Below are 16,540 nucleotides of genomic sequence, written 5' to 3'. Positions count from 1 at the left end.
CTCATAGACGACAGGAGAGAGAGGCAAGTACAAAAACTCTTTATTTTAACATCAAAACAAAAACAGGTGGAACTGAGAGGAAGCTGAGGGCATAAATAAACCCAAAGATGGGCTACAGCTAAATAAATAAGAGAGGGGGAGGGGCTCCAGTGTAGTGTCGACAGTTGACGTCCAACCACAAAACAGAGACACGACTGCGGGGAGGAGGGGCTTAACCTCACCTGCCTGCATCGTACAGCGAGGAAACTGAAGCTGCCGAGTCACCTGTAGCTTCACCTCAGACGTTCCTCTTTCAAAACTTTGCCTTTCAGAAATAATTTAATTTTTGTGACAAATGGTTTGGTTTGTCAAAAGTGTTCTGAAAACTGGAATTTATTTATGCACAAATGCATGGTTTAACACCTCTGAGGCTGACGAGGAAACGAGATGTTTCAGTTTAGGAACGGAAACGGCTGAACACACACGGCACCAAAGTAGAACCAGAGTACAAAAAAAAACAAAAGTATTTTCTTGAAAAATATATAAATTCTATAATTATGTGTTTTAACAGCATCAAGACATACTCATTTTAAAAAGTTGGATGATAATTAATTTAAATTGGAGTTGCTGAGCAAACAAAACGAAAAGATCCAGACAGAACCTGAGATAACGAAACAGAACCGGACCTTCTGAGACTGAACCAGAACGCAGCAGCTCTGAGGAAGACTCCGTCACTCAGCTGGAGCTGGTCACATGACCACAGCTGTGTTGCTCTGGTCATCTGACCATCTGGCTCAGTACAGGGACAGCGTTGGTCATTGTTTTTTAAACAGAAGCTCTTATTCTGGCGGTATTTTGTGTAAACTTCCTCCATCACATGGACTGCCGTTTTCTGGACGCCCTGAGCTCACAGGTCGACAGATTTGTCCCTGAGTGAACACCTGCCACCTCACAGCTTCTGGTTGCATCAGTGCAAATGTTCTTCAGTGGTTACTTTTTCTGCTGAACCCGCTCAGGGTTCGACAGGTTCTGCAGCAGAGCCGGGCCCTGGCGTGTCCAGGACCGTCGGCCCACGTGGCGGGCTGCTGAAGCGACGATTCCTTCCTTTAAGACTGACCTCAGAACAGGGGGAAAAAGGGCGGAGCTAAGTGACCTTAAGAACACCAGTCACAGATTGCCCAGGGTCCAAAAAGTGGCCCCCCCACATTGAAGGGCCGTGGTTCAGTGGCGAGGACGCTTGCTGGGCGGGGCTGCGCTGCGCTCCAACAGGCCGAGCCCGCTGAGCTGCGAGTGGAAGAACTGCTGCAGGCGGACGCCGGCCTTGGCTTCGTTGGTGTGGCGGGGGTTGTACTGGAGGCAGTTGGAGAACATGAGCTCCACGTCGCAGATGAATTCACCTGTGGACGGAGGGCGGGGTTTAAAACATCTGGAACACAGTCGTTGATCGTTACAACCAGAAATCTGCGCTCGCCGGCGTTCATCTGCTGGTTATAATGAGGAAGAAAAACGTCTCTGCCGTGCTAGCAGACAGTCACATGATGTCACATAGATGACCACAAGGTTTTCATATTTTACTTTCATTTTCAGTACGCATTTCTTTCAAATCGTCGACTATCTAAAACAAAATTGTCTTTTCAGACCCCGTTTCAGTGAAATTATTTTCAGTCTGATCTTTTTTCTCTATGACAAACACTTTATAGTTTTACTTTGAAAATCCGAACCTTCACTAGCTTTAAAGATTCATTTACTTCCTGTGGACTGCAGCACTTTGTAATTTTTCCTTTATACTTAAAATCCAACATTATGACGCTATTATAGAGCCATAACCGCATCCCCTGGAGTATATTTTTACTATACCCCACTACATTTAAAAAGATTGCACGTCAGTGTCCCAGATATTTAATTTTTCGAGATCAGACTGTGTTTATCTGAGTATTCAGATACTCAACACCGGCCTTCTTCCTATAGAAGCCCATCAGCGGATGCAGCCTGAAACTCCGACGCAGAGCTGAGAGCAGAGCTCACCTGTGCTCTGGTACTGGCAGTTGTTGACCTTCTCTCTGATGGTGCTCAGGGCGATGGGCTTCTTGATGATGTCATAGTAGTCAGGAACCTGCGGAGAAACGCGTTGGAAGTGAGCGACTCTTCAGCTGGAAGATTTCCTGCGTTCATACAATAACTTTTTCTTGGTGAAAGTCATTGTTAGTTTGCAAACGGTCATAAAAAATAAAACATTTTTGGACCTAAAACCTCTTAAAACCAAGTTTGACATTTTAATCCTAAAAAGCGGCTAAATATTACATTCATTTCAATGACTTAAAACAGAAGCAGATCCGGTCATTTGCAGTTCATCTGATCAGCTTTCTGAAAGCTGGTTTCATGCTGGAGAGAACGCGGAGCGGCTGACCGTGCACCACGGCGGCGGACGCGGTACCTGGGTTTTGGACACCAGCTTCATGAAGGGCCAGCTGTCCTCGTGTCGGACCAGCTCCACGGTCAGCTGCTCGCAGGCCGACAGCTCGTGGACGCCGTGGTTCCTGCCGGAGGAACGCCGGCTGGACGAGGACGCGTCTGCTGGCGAGAGGATGGCTCTGGAGGGCTTGGGTGGGGTGGAGTCTGTGGAGATGCAGAACATGTGGGGGTGGTTCGTCCTTAACGTCCCCTCACCTTGGACCCCCCCACTACTGCTACCTGTCGGCGACTTCTTTTGGTCGGGGGATGTTTTGGCTTTGCTTGTTGGGGTCGAGTTCTCGTGGCTCAGACGTGCGCCGGTTCTCCCCGAGCGGGGCGGAGCTTTGCACGTGTTTGACTTTGACTTAGGGGGCGTGGTCTTCTTCCCCGAGGACCTGTTTGAAGGTTCACGTCAGCTCAGGTTTGGGCAGAATCACCTGGGCGCCATCAGAAACTCGTACTCACTTGGAGGTCTTTCCTGATGGGACAGAGCTGCTTTTGGGTGTGGTCTGCTGGGCTTTGGAAGGTGCTGATTGGGTCTTTCCTTTTGGGGGCGGGGCCTGGCTCTTTCGAGAACTGCAAAGATTAAAAGAATGTTAAGTTGGGATTTAAACTATAAGCTTTCTCGCAGCACGAGTTGTGGTGAAAACTGTGGATCTTCTTTGGTCTATTAGTTCACAGTCCCACTGGAAAAGACTCTGTTTAAATACTACTAAATTTTTAAAATAGTTGGGTTTAGTTGCTCTGATGTGGACACAAAGAAAGCGTCTCCGGGTCTCAGATACATCTTCTGAACATCATGACAGGACGGCCCAATACCAGGTAATGACGCGTGTAGATGGAGTGGAGCCAGGATTTGATCCGCACCTTTCAACTACTTCCTCCTCTTCTTCCTCATCGTCTTCTTCATCGTCAGAATCTTCGTCCTCCTCAGAATCATCTTCCTCCACCTCTTCCTGGCTTTCGTCCTCCTCCTCATCAATAGAGGATCTTTGTCTGGACGGGATGCGGCTAGAACGCTGTTTGGGTCGGCAGTCGGGACAGAACCAGTCCCCCTCTGGAACAGACTGAAACAAGACGGTGTCGGCTCCTCATCGTGGTTCCTCTGGACCGGTGGCTGTAAACGGCATCGGGGGCGGGGCTTACCTTGAGGCGGGGCCTCAGACAGTGGGTGTGGTGTCCTCGGTCGCAGCCGTCGCAGAGCAGCATGTTGTCTGCGTCTCCTTTGCGTCTGCAGATGCGGCAGCGAGCGTTGAGGATGGAGCGGGACCACAGGATGCTCCGCTCCAGACTGGACAGGTGAACAAACACCTGGGGGTGGACAAAACTTTATTGAAAGCCTTCAGGAAAGACGTTAGAAGCAGGTGGAGGTGTGAGGTTCTGACCTGGGACAAGCTGCTGCAGGCCTGCAAAGAATCCCTCCAGCGCTCCAACACGGTCTTCACGGCCCGGCCGCTGTCGCTGCCGCCATCTGACAGACACACAGTTAGGCAACAAAAAACCACATCTCCTGCCTTTACCTGCAGGTCCAAGAGGTCCTACCATCACTGGCCTGGTCCTCCTCCTTCTTCTTGCTCTTTTTCATCTTGTGGTCTTTCTTGACGTCTTCTTCTCCTGCAGGGAGAAGGTCCGTTGGCATCAAAGCAACACAAACCTCCACATGCTGACAAATGGTCCCAGGACGCACCCAGGGGAGGTTTGAGGAAACGCCGCTCAATGCCTTGCTCAATGTTGGCGAGGGCCTGGGACAGGATTCGAACCGAACGGCTGACAACCTGAGGGGTGCCGCTGCCGCTGATCCCACATGAAGTTGATGCGTCCGCCCTCAGCTCCTGCAGCCTGCAGCAGACACACTTCAGCGCGTCTGCCGGCGTTTCAGACTCAATGAGCCTCGCAGCCACACACCTGTCTCTGGCTCTCAGGTGTGCAGAGTCCCCCTCCGTGGCGTCCGCCTGCCCGTTCACCCTCACACTCTCTCTGCCGTCAGAGCCCAGTAGCTCGTAGTTTCCCGCTTCCAGCGCCGCGCGCCACACCTGCCTGTCCAGCACCTGAACGGAGCGAGACAGGTGAGCAGCGCTCTGACCTTCATCTCACCTGCAGCTGCGACAGCTTTAGTCACCTTCAGGCTTCCCAGAGTTCCCTGGTGAACGCGGTCCTCCAGGTCCAGCAGCAGGTCTCTCAGTCTGCCCTCCATCATGGACTCCGCTGCTGCAGAACCACCTGGACCTCCTTTGGACCCTTCGGGCTCACCTGGACAAGCAGAACATGTTAACCAGCTGCGCCAGAGAACGGGTCATCTGCCGGCTGCCGCTTGCGCAGGCGTCACCTGTGCATGTGTACTCGCTGCAGTCGCAGGCGCTCAGCAGCTGCTGCAGGCGCTCCCTGTCCTGCAGCAGCGCCTCCTTCAGGCTGCTCTCTCTGTGACCTCGGGGGTTCAGAGCCTCAATCAGCTGATCCACCGCCTCCATTGAGCTGTAGAAGGACCAGACGTTGGGCCGGTTCACCGGCAGCATATCCCCGGATGGGGGGGCGGGGCTTGAAGCGGCACTGTCGGGTGACAGAGAGAGAGCTCTGGTTTCTGCTCTCACAAAAACCACCAAGTCCTCATTTACGACGGGACCGAACCTCTCTGTGGTCCCTTCTTCACCGACACGCCCTCCCTCCTCCGTCTTGGTGCCGCCGTCCTCGCTCGGCTTCGGTCGCGGCTGCAGCATGTCTTCGGTCAGGCCAGAATAGTCGTCCTCCACAAACAGGGCGGAGGCCGAGGGGAGGATCCAGTACCTGCGGTACATGCGGTCGCGGCCCAGCGGCAGCAAGCAGGTGCAGGCCGCCGCTTTCTGAATCCGCTCCTGCAGCTCTCTGACCTGCGGGCACAAAGGAGGCGGGGTCATCCTGTGTCTGAGCTAAACCCTGACGGGGCCAATGAAGCAGCTGCGTCACACGCTTCCCACCTTCTCCTGCTCCTTCTCCAGCTCCTCTTTAGTCAGAGTAGGAGGAGGAAGAGGTTTGTTCTCCTTCTGCTCTCCTTCAGCTGCAAAAACAAGAACTGATTATGTTCAGACAGTCTTCTCGTTTCCTGCAGATCCTGAGGTGGACCTCCTGGACTGCCGTTACCTTTCATCTCCTTTTTGGAGGATGAAGGAAACTCTCCGTTGTAATCCTCAGCCTGGTGTCCTGCAGTCGTTTCGCTGGAAAACAATTTCAGAAAATGTGGATTTCCACACATCTGACATGTTCAGACAGCTCCGAAGAACATCAGTGGAACCTCTGCAGGTTCTGAAAAAAAGCTAAGACTTCGACGTTTACAAAACGCTTCCTGACCAGGTCCAAAGCAGAACTGTAGGCTGCTGAAATAAAGCCAGAGGAGGTTCTCTACCCTTTAAATCTTAGCAGAAACGGCTAAAACCCTGACCCGGTTGTTCTACACGGAGCGGTAAATCCTTACCCGTTGAGTGGAAGGCGCTCCACACCCTCCTGCTCCTTGAGTTTCTCCTCCTTCTCCTTCATCCTCAGCTCCTGCTCCCTCAGCTTCTCCTCCTTTCGCAGACGAACTCTTTAAAGTGCAGAATCGGTAAGTCAGGTTCTGATCCAGATCACTCAGATTTGACAAGACAACAGAAAAAAATCTGCAATGTTCACCGAAGCAACTTGAAACCAACACTAGTAGTAATTGACATGTAAATAAATGTTTGAGAATCATTTAAACAGACTCTGATCAAACAAAATATTTTGTTGACCGCTTTATACGCTTTTTTCTTGACTCATGTTTTTCCTCTTTTTTGATCACAATACAATAAGTGGAGTTAATTACCTTCATTTTTCATTATTAAAACTTCGTTATGCTTTATGGTTGTTTTGAGCACGTCATTCAGTACCCGGACCCAGCGTCAGCCTCTCAGCGACTGTTTGGTTTTGAAGTCGCTACGACTAATTTCTGATGGAGGACTTGTATGAAGAAAATTAAGCTCAAACTTGCATTTCTGAGGATTTTTTGATTCAAATTCAGGAGCAAATGGGAAGAAAAAAAAAAAAAAAAACATTTGAAAGATGCATAGGGGCTATAGGCTAGTGGGAGGGCATGAAAACAGAGAGCTCTCAGTTAAGGGTGACGGGAAGAGTGGGCGGGGTTGCTCAGTACCAACGGTCCCAGAAACCTTGTCCTAGAAATCGGCACAGGTTTTGAATTTAGGCTTAAAACAGCATAATCGTGCTTAAAAGACCACTGGGAACGCTTTGAAAATAGATCCAAAGACGACCGGAGAGGGACTTGTCCAGATGCATTCTGGGAAATTTCGTTAATGTTTACCCCCAAACAGTGGGGTCCTCAATGATCATTCCCCAATGAGGTTCACTTTGGTTCAGACTTTTCTTGATGGTGTAATGGGACACTTTCACCTTTGAAAGTTTATCTTCATCTCAGTGGACCTTAAACCTCTGAACGCTCAAACGTCAGAGAGCTTTTTATGGCCTTCACCTTTAACGTGCTGCTCCTTTCCTTCTCTTTCTGTGCTCCACCTTCAGCGTGGATTTGACCATCCCCTTGGTCAAATGCATAAAGGGATTTATTTGATTCGTTAAATTCTTCAAGCTGCCATAAGATTTGCACAGCTTGATATTGCGATAACAATAAATTTACCATTTATTGTGCAGACCTACTACATACCTGAATGCATGTATACAACTACTTCTTTACCAATGCTACTGTTACACGTGCAGTTACAGGCTACAAGACCCATTTTAACCCTAACGGCACCTTTTCATTCCAACATACCTGGACTTTAGTGAATTGTTTTACTATTTTTGTACTTTTCCATCTGTATTTTTGCAAGGCACTACTACTGCATGCCGAGTACCTCTCAATTACTTTGGCAAGTCAATCAATTCTTCTCATGAGAATAATAAAATGAGAATAAACAAACATGAGACCTTTGAACAGGCAGAAAGACTGATAACAGGTTCAGAAACACCTGTGATGCTGATGAGGGACACACCTGAGTTTACCGCATTTCCGTGGTCGCATTCCTTTAAATCCTTTTGAGGTACCATCTTTAAGCTCAAATCTGGTGGTTTTATTTATTGACATTGTTATGAATGCGCGATTGTTTAAGCACCTGTGCGCGGCCTCCTCCCTCCCTCTGCGGTGCTGCTCCGCCCGGATCTCCCTCAGCTCCTGCCTCGCGGCTTTCTGCTCCTCCACGCAGTCCTCGATCAGATCCCTGCTGGACGCCAGCGTCAGAAGTTTCCCCACCAGAGCCTTCAGGATCTTAAGCTTTTCCTCTGCGTGAGAACAAGAGCAGCTCCTTCACTCAGAGATCTACAGTGCCGGACGTCACACAGATGTTTCTTTATGTTCTCAAAACTAATGCAGCAGTTACCACCTTAGAGATTCTGAGAAAGACCTCGGGGAATGCTTCTTCTGCACTTCAGAGCAGCAGCTAAACCACAGCGCCCCCTGCAGGAGGACTGGGGCGAGACACTAACCTGCTGTCAGGTCGTACACCGGGGTGGACGACAGCTTCTTCAGCAGTGCTGGCTCAGCCAATCGGAGCTCTACGCACGGGTCATCCATCACCGTAAACCCGCCCTGCTTCTGGTAGCGGAACTTCGCGTTGCCATGGTTACTGTCGGCCCCAGAGGCGAGGATGTGCAGGCGCAGGATCTCCGAGAGCGTGCAGCTGTCCAGGTCCAGCTGCTTGAGGGAGCTGCCCTGATGCAGCTGAGGCCAGGCCGCGGCCAGCGAGGCCACGGCGCTCAGCGCCAACTGGGTAGGGTCAGAGTCGTCGTCCAGGGCGTCCCACAGGTCTGCAGGAGAACAGACACCTGAAGCCATCCACCACGCGGAACAACGCAGCGCACACTGGGGTCGTTCTGTCCCACCTTCAGCCTGATCCTTCAGCTCCTCCTGCTCCTCATCCAGAGCCTGGAAGATGGCCGTCAGGAAGAAGAACAGCAGCTCACACAGAGGACCTTCGGGATCAGAACCAACCAGAGCCTCCTCCAGAACCTCTGTGAAAAAGCAGAGATCTGTCAGCAAGATTTTTTCCTTCCTGAATTACACCAAGCCAGTTTGTCCTCCGAGAGACAAGCAGCAGATCGGAAGCGCCTCGGGATGTGGCGCTTCACCCAGTAACCCTAGAACCGGATCAGCAGCGGTTCTGGAACCACCTCAGGCTTTAACAACAGAAATTCCTCTTGATGCAAAGCTGCAGACAAAAACTGAGGCGGATCAGCTGTGATGCTGCAGAACTTGCAGCTGACCCGATGTTTATTCCGACCGATTCAATACGACCGCCAACACGGACGCCGCGAGGCTCTCACCTAGAGTGACGCCGTCCGGAAACTCGTCTTTCAGGTCAAAAGCTTCGCCGAAAGCCCGCAAGAACTCCAGAATCATCAGAGCTTCTCCAAAGAGGTTGGATGGAACACGGGTTCTCACTGGAACCGGACTGGGGAGCTCCTGAAAGAACACACACAGGTCCATTCGTGAACTGAAGACCCCCAAGGCTTTGATGACTTCATCCATGAGGACACGCCATCCTCCTCCACCTTCACCACAAAGAAGCCGAGGAGACACCTGATCAACCAGACCATTAAAGTCCCACTAAGATCCTTTTTTCATCTATTTTCAACAAACCCCAGTGGTCTCTTAATTAGGATTAAGCTGTTTTTAAGGAAAATCGTTTCTGTGGACATAGTTTCTTCTGAGCGGCAGGAGTTCATTAGTCTTTTTTATGTTATAGCAAAATAAACCTAGTGTGTCTCAATCCAAAGGCTATTTTCCAGTATCAAATATTTCATAAGGAAATAAATTTGTATGAAGGTACAAGTTGATTTGATTACCAACTTCCCGCAGACAGATCAGGATCGTAGAAATCTAAAACGAATTCCTTGATCAATCACCAACAGCGGGTTCCAGAACGTCTGGACAGCGCCTCCTGGTGGCCAAACCCTTTCAGGGTTAGGTTTTTCTATCCCTACACAAAACTGAATGTCTGCTTAACCTCCGTGTTTGTAGAAATGACCCCCATCCTTAGCAGTGATGGTGCGTTCACTGACCTTCAGGCCTTCACACTCCATGTCCTCTATGGGTTTGCTCAGCAGCTTCAGTCTCTGGGCATACTTCTTCTTCTCCTCCTTCAGCTTCTCGCGTTCCTGTGCATCACCTCCATCACTTCTCTGCTCTTTCACAAATCGAACGTTAACGTGGCCAGACGTACCCTCTCCTTTTCCAGCTTCCTGCGCTCCTTCTCCTCTTTCTTCCTCTGCTTCTCCTCCTCAAACCTTTTCCTCTGCTCCTCCTTAAGCCTGTCCTTGTCCTCCCGTTCTCTCCTCTTGGCCTCCTGTGCCCCCTCTCGCTCCTTCTTCAGTCGAGCTCTGTCCTGAGCAGCAGCCATCTCCTCCCTCTTCTGCAGCAGCTTCAGCTTCTCCTCCATAGCCTGAAGAGGCGACAGACTCGCCTGCAAACACAAAGATCAGCATAAGTTCTCCTCCTTTACGGTCATTTAAACTGAAGGGATATCAGTAAGTTTCAACTATTTAAAGATGATGTTTTGGAGAGAAAGAGACAAATTTGACAGATAAGTCCAGAAAGAACATTTACATTTGCTCTGATATCACAGTTAAAACCCGAACCTCTTGAAAAATCAGAATCTGAACTAAGGTCCTCATGCTTTGGGATGAAGAACGGCGACACTTTCTGTAAAAACTAACGTCACAAAGCAGAGATGAAGCACAGGAGGTCGCTCTTCTGCATCAGCTAAGTCTCTATCAGACAAAGATCTCAAAGCAGACTGGAGTTTCCAGATGTTCACGGTCTTCTGAAGAAGCACAAAGAAACATTGAGGATTGCAGACGCTGTGGTTGGCCAAGGAGACTTTGTGCAGAAGATGAAAGACACATGAAGCTCATCAGCTCAGAACTGGCAGAAACCAGTGAAACCCAAATTTCACCCATCTACTGCTAAGAGAGGCCTGGACACGGAAGAGATGCAAACGGAAGGAAGCTTTTTCTTCAACAGAAGAACCATAATGAGTCTCTGAAGGAAACCTTGAAGCACGCTGGAGGTTTGCGTTTCCATACATGGAAGAGGAGTTCTCCACGCTGAGAAAACACAGTTTACCCGTCATGCACCGTCATCACAGAGGTAAAGACTGGCCCTAAATGTATTCCAAACATCCAGCCGAAGTCGTTAAGGACCATCTTCATACTAAAGTTCTGGAAGTGATGCCATTTCCCCACAGAAATGGCATCACAGAAGGATCCGTCAACGTCTACATCCACAGAAGATCTGGGTTTGGAACCACCTGCCGGCAGAGTTCCGTCAAAAACTGTGAGGAAGTCGCTTTGACCATCAAACACTGATCTTCATTTGGATATTTATTTTGTTGCATTTTGTGGAACCTAACAAACTTTAAAGCCCCCCCCACTACTGCTGCATGGAACGTTTGAGGAGCATCGACCTGCAGGTTTGAGCAGAACCGTGATAATTCTGCTGCAAAACAACAAGAAGAAGAAGCAGACGGTGGATGAAGAAACACAAAGGTTCAATCCCCCACAATCACCCGAGCTGAAATGAGGAAGAAGAGTTTGCAGCTCGGATAAAAATCACTTTTCTTCGCTTCTCTTTCTGTTTCAGCCATTCTGCTGAAACCGGATCATTAACTAATAATGAACAATTACTCATCGCTGCTAAAAAACAAAATTCACAAGTTTACAATTTGATATGATCCTGAAGTCAATTAAACTTTGTCACATTTAATTACAAAATAAAGTTTAGCTTATGAAAATAAGGTTTTACATAAATATCATATTTAACTGAACAATCAAGACTTTAAGAATATAATAACTATGTGCAAAACATTTTTTGTTTGTCAAAAATAACATTTTTCAGAAGAATCACCTCATTCGTTTGATGAATCAAGGTTGCTTTTTTTAAATCCATTTTTTAAATTCCAAACATTTGCATTTCTTCAACAAGACATAGAAAGAACAAATCTGGATGTGCGCGTACCTGTCCAGGTGAGGCGCACACTCCACCGTTGGAGGAGGGAGAGCTGAACGGGACCTGGGGGGGCTCATCGGGGAAGAACTGGGAGAAGGTCTGTTCGGAGAGCTGGTACTTCTTAACGGTGGAGGCCTGAGACGGGAGGACACATCACTCAGAACCGCTGTTCTGACGGTTCGACGGGTCACCGTCCTGACCTCTGACCTCACCTTGAGGATGATGAAGCCCCTCTGAGGCTCGCAGTGCTGCTTGTAGAGCAGCTTCAGCTTCTCTCTGGACAGAGTGGACTTCCTGCGACTGAAAGACGGGGATGAAGGTCAGCAGGCAACTTTGACCGGGGCGTTAAATTTTAACAAAAGAACTCAGAGAAAAGGCCGGCGAAAACCCTCGACTGCATCTGAGACTTTGGGCGAGCGAGTGTGATGTCATCCATAGAAATTAAGTCAATTCTGTCGTCGTTTTTAGTTTTGGATTTTGGACTTTTGAGTTATCTGATTGGTCAATTTATAACTGGAATGACTTAAACTACGGAATAAAATATCATGAAAAAAGGAGGATAATCAAGAACGTGTTGATAGAAAGGTATCAGAGCAAGAATTGTTATTCTGCTCCACAGCTGTTTCAGCACGTACTTCCTGTTTGGAACGCCACGGGGGGAGGAGTCACTCACTCCAGTTCATAGTAAAAACAAGCAGGAAAAAAAAAACTCCAGCAACATCATTTAACGGTTGCTGCACAACAAACTGAGGTTTTGCTTCTTTTGTTCCGTTTTCTTCAGGAGAATACGTTTGTCGTATTTTTATCCAACGTGAAAAAACTAAACAAACTCTGGATTTTAGAGGGAGCGTCTGCAGCCCGACACCAAAGCATCAGTGCTCCAGTTTATCAGTGAAACACGCTAAACCAGCTGGAAACTAGCGCTGGGCGATATGGCCTAAACATAAGATCTCAGATTTTATTTTTTTAAATTCGATTTCCGATTCTTCCCACTTAAGGAAAGCAACAAGTACAAACGACAGACAACTTAAGTTAAAGCAAATTTTGCTTTTATGTAATCAAACGCAAGACAAATGTAGCCCCCATTTCTGGGATGAATACTAAAATGATCACACTCTAGGAAACAAAGTCCCAGCTGTGTTTTGAGTCACACTTTGTAGTCTAGACTAAAAGGAGACAAACATTCACCTTGAGAGTAGCACCATTTTCTAAAACAATACAATTCATATCTGGGGGCTAAGGTTTTAATTAAACTAATAACCCTCGTCTTCTCCACGGTATATATGGGTACCATTTGCAAATGTGTCCCACAAGATCTTAACTTGAGCTGTGACGGTGTGGGATTTTTGATCATCGCGGTGATGAAGCAGCAGGAGTCGATTGAGTTTTTCGTTGTTTTTTTTGTTTTTTTAAATCGCCTGTAACAAAATATTCTAATTAATTCATCCAATCGATTTTTCGCCCAGGCCTACCAAAAACCAGACCATTCAGACTGCAAACCCTAGTTTGCATTTGGATCGGTGGTCACAGAACCTCTCTGAACCGGCAGAACAAACTCCAGGTGAAGCTCCTCACCTGATCTGATTGGCTTTGACGGTGAACGGCTCGCTGTGTTTGTCACTCATCATCCTCACGGTGTATTTGAACACAGAAGGACTCAAAGGCTTTTTTTTCCTGGAAAACAAACGCAGAGTTCAAACTCAAACCAGCATCTGATTCTCATTTCATTAACCGAAACTCAAATAAGGAGGAACATTTATTTTTCAAAGCTGGTTTTAGAGTTTTATAGCAGCACAGAATCTGCCTGACTGACCCTTTGACGTGTACGACGGGACTCTGGAAGGCGTCGTCCTCCTCATCGCTGTCACTGATGACGATGGTGTCCACCTGAGATGGGTCGGTGTGGCCGTTGGTGCCCGTTGCTCCGTTGGTGGGCGCCACTCCGTTGGCGCTGGAGTAAGGCGAGTGCACCTCCAGGATCTCACACATGTGCCTGGAACACAAGATTCAGTTCGGTGTCGGTGCCGAGGTTTCGGAGGTCAAACTACCAACCACAACAAGAACAAACAAAAAAAAAAAAAGTTTTCCCAAAAACACAAAGATTAAAGAACAAGAACACCAATTTCTTTATAATTTTCAGTCACAAACCGACAAATACGGTGAACTGAAACTAAAGCAGCATCTGTTACTATGAAAACTGTGCAGCCTGAAAAGCGATGCGGCACTTCCCCAGTGCGTACCTGGCCCCGTTGCGCCGGCTGACTTCCACCACCTCCCCGGGAAAAAAGCGGTCCTTGACGAAACCGTAGACGTCCTCGCAAAGCTCCACCAGTCGGCTGCGTTGGCTCATCGCAGCCAGGTGGAGGAGGGGCACCAGCAGCGCCCGAGGAAAGCTGCGCAGGCTCTGCCGCGCGCGCTGCTCGCTCTCCACCGCCTCCAAGTAGGTGAGGCCCGCTCGCCCCGTGAGCGCGCAGCTCCACACTAGGCTGTTGCAGAGGATGGTCCTCTCGAAGAACTCACTGTGGAAGGGAGGTACATGTTCACGTGTGGATATCCGCATACATGACAAAAGTTGATCCGAAGATTAGAATCGGCTCAAACTATTTACTGAAGCCGATTTCTCCACTTTCACTCATATTCTTTGACTTCTATGTCAGCATCTTAAACCTTTCAGAGTTCCTAAATGGATTGTCACACTGAACTGTCTTTAACTAAAGCTTAAAGAAAAAAAAATGATATCATCCAAAAATGAAACACTGTGAGGATGTAAAATACGTGAAAAAGGGCTAATATTGAGAAATCGTAGAAACTTAAATAGAACCACTTTAACCTCTATCGACCTGGCATACACAGGTCTAGTGAAAGTTTAAAAAATAAAATAAAAATGGCATCAAATTAAAGTTCGGGTCTTACGAAGTTAAATAAAAAGTCTGGATCTCTGGAGTGGAACTGAAACAAGTACAAACGTCAGCTGGATTTTGTTCACTACTCAGTAAATGTGCACCAACTCTCAGGATTTGAGGGCCAAGTACTAAATCGACGCAATTCTGGTCCAGAAATTCACAGTTTCTCTTTTAACACGATTATTTTGACGACTGATTTGACAAAATTTAATCTAAAGTGCCATTTTTCAGGAGGTATTATTATTATTAGAATGTATTTTACTTTGTCACTGAACATGTGTGAAATACAGTCAACATCCAACCGAGAGTGCAAATTATTGGTTTTAGAAGCAAAATAACATTTTAGAATTCTAACAATAAAAGAATTAAGTAAATGAGATCACATTGGTGCAATAAAGAAAGTATTGGATACTATGAAATAAATGTCACCAGTGGAGCAAATGATCAATAAATAACTTTGCATTAAATTAATTTAATGTAATTGTATATTTTACAAAGACGAATTTAAGTGCAAAATCAAGTAGATTCATACAATAAAGATATCGTATAACAATATGAACATTTTTATTTCATTCAATCAACAATTAGTATGATTTTTTTTGCTATTAAGAAAACAGCTTTAAGAGAAAATCATACCTTTAATTTTTTTTAAAAAATGTTTTTACACTGACTTTACTTTGTTTTTTAATAGTTCCAGTCCTGAGACATTTAATCCCAAGATGAGAATTTAAGGTTTTTGATTCAAATCAAACTTTGTTTAAAAAGCACTTTCATACATTGGCAACACAAAACATGTTTCAACTAAATGAAAAAACGCAAAAGCAAAACAGAAAAACGCCAAAGCAAAACAAAGACAAAAAAACAGGGGAAGAAAAACTTGTTTTGTATTTTTTGGTTTATTATTTAATCGGCAGATTAAACCTTTCGACTCCAATAAAGAGACAATCCGCCCAGACAGACGCAGCTTTGGTCTAAATCCTGTAATAACCGCGTTTCGGCGTGATTACAGCGGAAATGACACGTGATTAAAGCTTTTTATCACTGAAAACAACACTTAGTGAACGTTATGGTTGGTTCTGATAAACAAGCAGCGAAAACCCAGCAGGTCGTTTTTTGTGTCACCATCTTCTTCAGCTTTACTCCTGAGAAAGTACATCAACTCAAAAATAAGTGTGTAAAAGGGAAAATGTGGCTCAGAAAGGAGATTTTTTTCGGAATTTATTTTCCTGCTTAGCATCTCTAAATGGTGGAACGACTTTTACCGCCGTGGCGCGAGCGCGTTCGGCGGCTACAGCCGGATCGGTTGCTAACGGCTAACGAGCGGCTGACACTCAGGCGGCGTCGCTGCTCACTCCCGGTCAAAACTCCCGGCTCCTCCTCCTGCCAACAAACCCGGGCTGCCCTAACCGGCCACCTGCCCCACCGGCCGGTCAGACAGACACCTGACCCGCGGAGGGAACCCCCACCCCCCACCCGCAACAGCCTCCTCCTCCAGCCGGAAAAAAAAGTTAGCTTAGTTAGTACAGAAAGTTTCACGAACTCCCCGCCGCGGTTATCGGTGGCCTCGCGGCTACTCACTCGTAGGTCCGGAAGATTTCGTGGGTGATTTTACAGAGAAACACTTCTTCATCCGGCCGCAGGTCCGCCGGAGGCTTCTGTCGGATGAAGGCTTTCCTGTGGAGCAGCGGCATCTCGGGAGCTCCGCTTCTGCGCTGGAATAAAAAAGGAGGGAAAATCGAACAATTACATCCGAACTGCGGCGACACAAGAAAGCGGAGCGTCCGAACGGAACCGAAGTCTGAGCGCGGCGGAGTGAGGAAGAGGAGGGGAGCGAGTCTTTTGTTAGACGCGCCGATAATCTGCCCGCATGGATGTGTTCCTCTTGAACGTGAGAGCCGACGCGCTCGGTTATGACCCAATTCCACGCCAAACGCTCAGCACGCGGCTCAAATCCGCGATAAGAAGCTTTTCTGGAACTTTTTTAAAAATATAAATGTTTTACCAAAATGAGCTACGATGGAACGGCTCCCGCCGGTGCGAAGATAAAAGAAAGAGTCGCGGGCTGAGGCGACTCACTGGCGGCTTGTTGACGAAGTTTTATCCCACTTCAGACTCATTCTTCTTCTTCTACTACTACTTTGGTAGAGTGCATGAAACCTGCCTGTTCTTTACCGCCCCCTACAGGATGTCTCCAGAAAAACACCAG

The 16,540-nt window shown here is 47.5% G+C and overlaps 1 protein-coding gene across 2 annotated transcripts; it reads right to left on the bottom strand.

Annotated features, from left to right (window-relative positions):
- Nucleotides 1–23: 23 nt before the first annotated feature.
- Nucleotides 24–16,513, bottom strand: baz1a (bromodomain adjacent to zinc finger domain, 1A). Of its 2 annotated transcripts, none has more exons than XM_011490131.3 (30): nucleotides 16,337–16,513; nucleotides 15,913–16,046; nucleotides 13,672–13,950; nucleotides 13,245–13,424; nucleotides 13,007–13,105; nucleotides 11,644–11,731; nucleotides 11,441–11,566; nucleotides 9,648–9,887; nucleotides 9,487–9,582; nucleotides 8,749–8,887; nucleotides 8,308–8,436; nucleotides 7,912–8,232; nucleotides 7,542–7,707; nucleotides 5,876–5,983; nucleotides 5,545–5,618; nucleotides 5,382–5,461; nucleotides 5,056–5,294; nucleotides 4,757–4,977; nucleotides 4,550–4,680; nucleotides 4,336–4,478; nucleotides 4,118–4,269; nucleotides 3,973–4,044; nucleotides 3,816–3,901; nucleotides 3,577–3,741; nucleotides 3,298–3,497; nucleotides 2,896–3,006; nucleotides 2,671–2,825; nucleotides 2,414–2,595; nucleotides 2,005–2,092; nucleotides 24–1,376 (listed from the first exon to the last, which is right to left on the bottom strand). In XM_011490131.3, the coding sequence occupies exons 2-30, from the start codon at nucleotides 16,023–16,025 to the stop codon at nucleotides 1,201–1,203; spliced, it is 4,359 nt and encodes a 1,452-aa protein (XP_011488433.1). In that variant the 5' UTR covers nucleotides 16,026–16,046; nucleotides 16,337–16,513; the 3' UTR covers nucleotides 24–1,200. The 2 variants fall into 2 exon arrangements, with proteins under 2 accessions (XP_011488433.1, XP_078797264.1); XM_078941138.1 differs by having other exon boundaries at nucleotides 16,411–16,454.
- Nucleotides 16,514–16,540: the final 27 nt, after the last annotated feature.

This window comes from Oryzias latipes, chromosome 22 (genome assembly GCF_053564925.1).
Source record: "Oryzias latipes strain Hd-rR chromosome 22, Olatipes_Hd-rR_3.1".
NCBI lineage: Eukaryota > Metazoa > Chordata > Actinopteri > Beloniformes > Adrianichthyidae > Oryzias > Oryzias latipes.
Note: the sequence above shows the minus strand (reverse complement) of the source record. Positions and strands in the feature narration are given on the sequence as shown.

Bases quoted from the DNA above. Each gene is read 5' to 3' on its own strand.
- baz1a (XM_011490131.3), bottom strand. From the start codon at position 16,025: ATGCCGCTGCTCCACAGGAAAGCCTTCATCCGACAGAAGCCTCCGGCG. The intron at 11,567-11,643 runs GTGAGGTCAGAG...CTCCCGTCTCAG, and splicing joins GGGGCTTCATCATCCTCAAG to GCCTCCACCGTTAAGAAGTA. The intron at 4,045-4,117 runs GTGCGTCCTGGG...TTCTCCCTGCAG, and splicing joins TTTCCTCAAACCTCCCCTGG to GAGAAGAAGACGTCAAGAAA.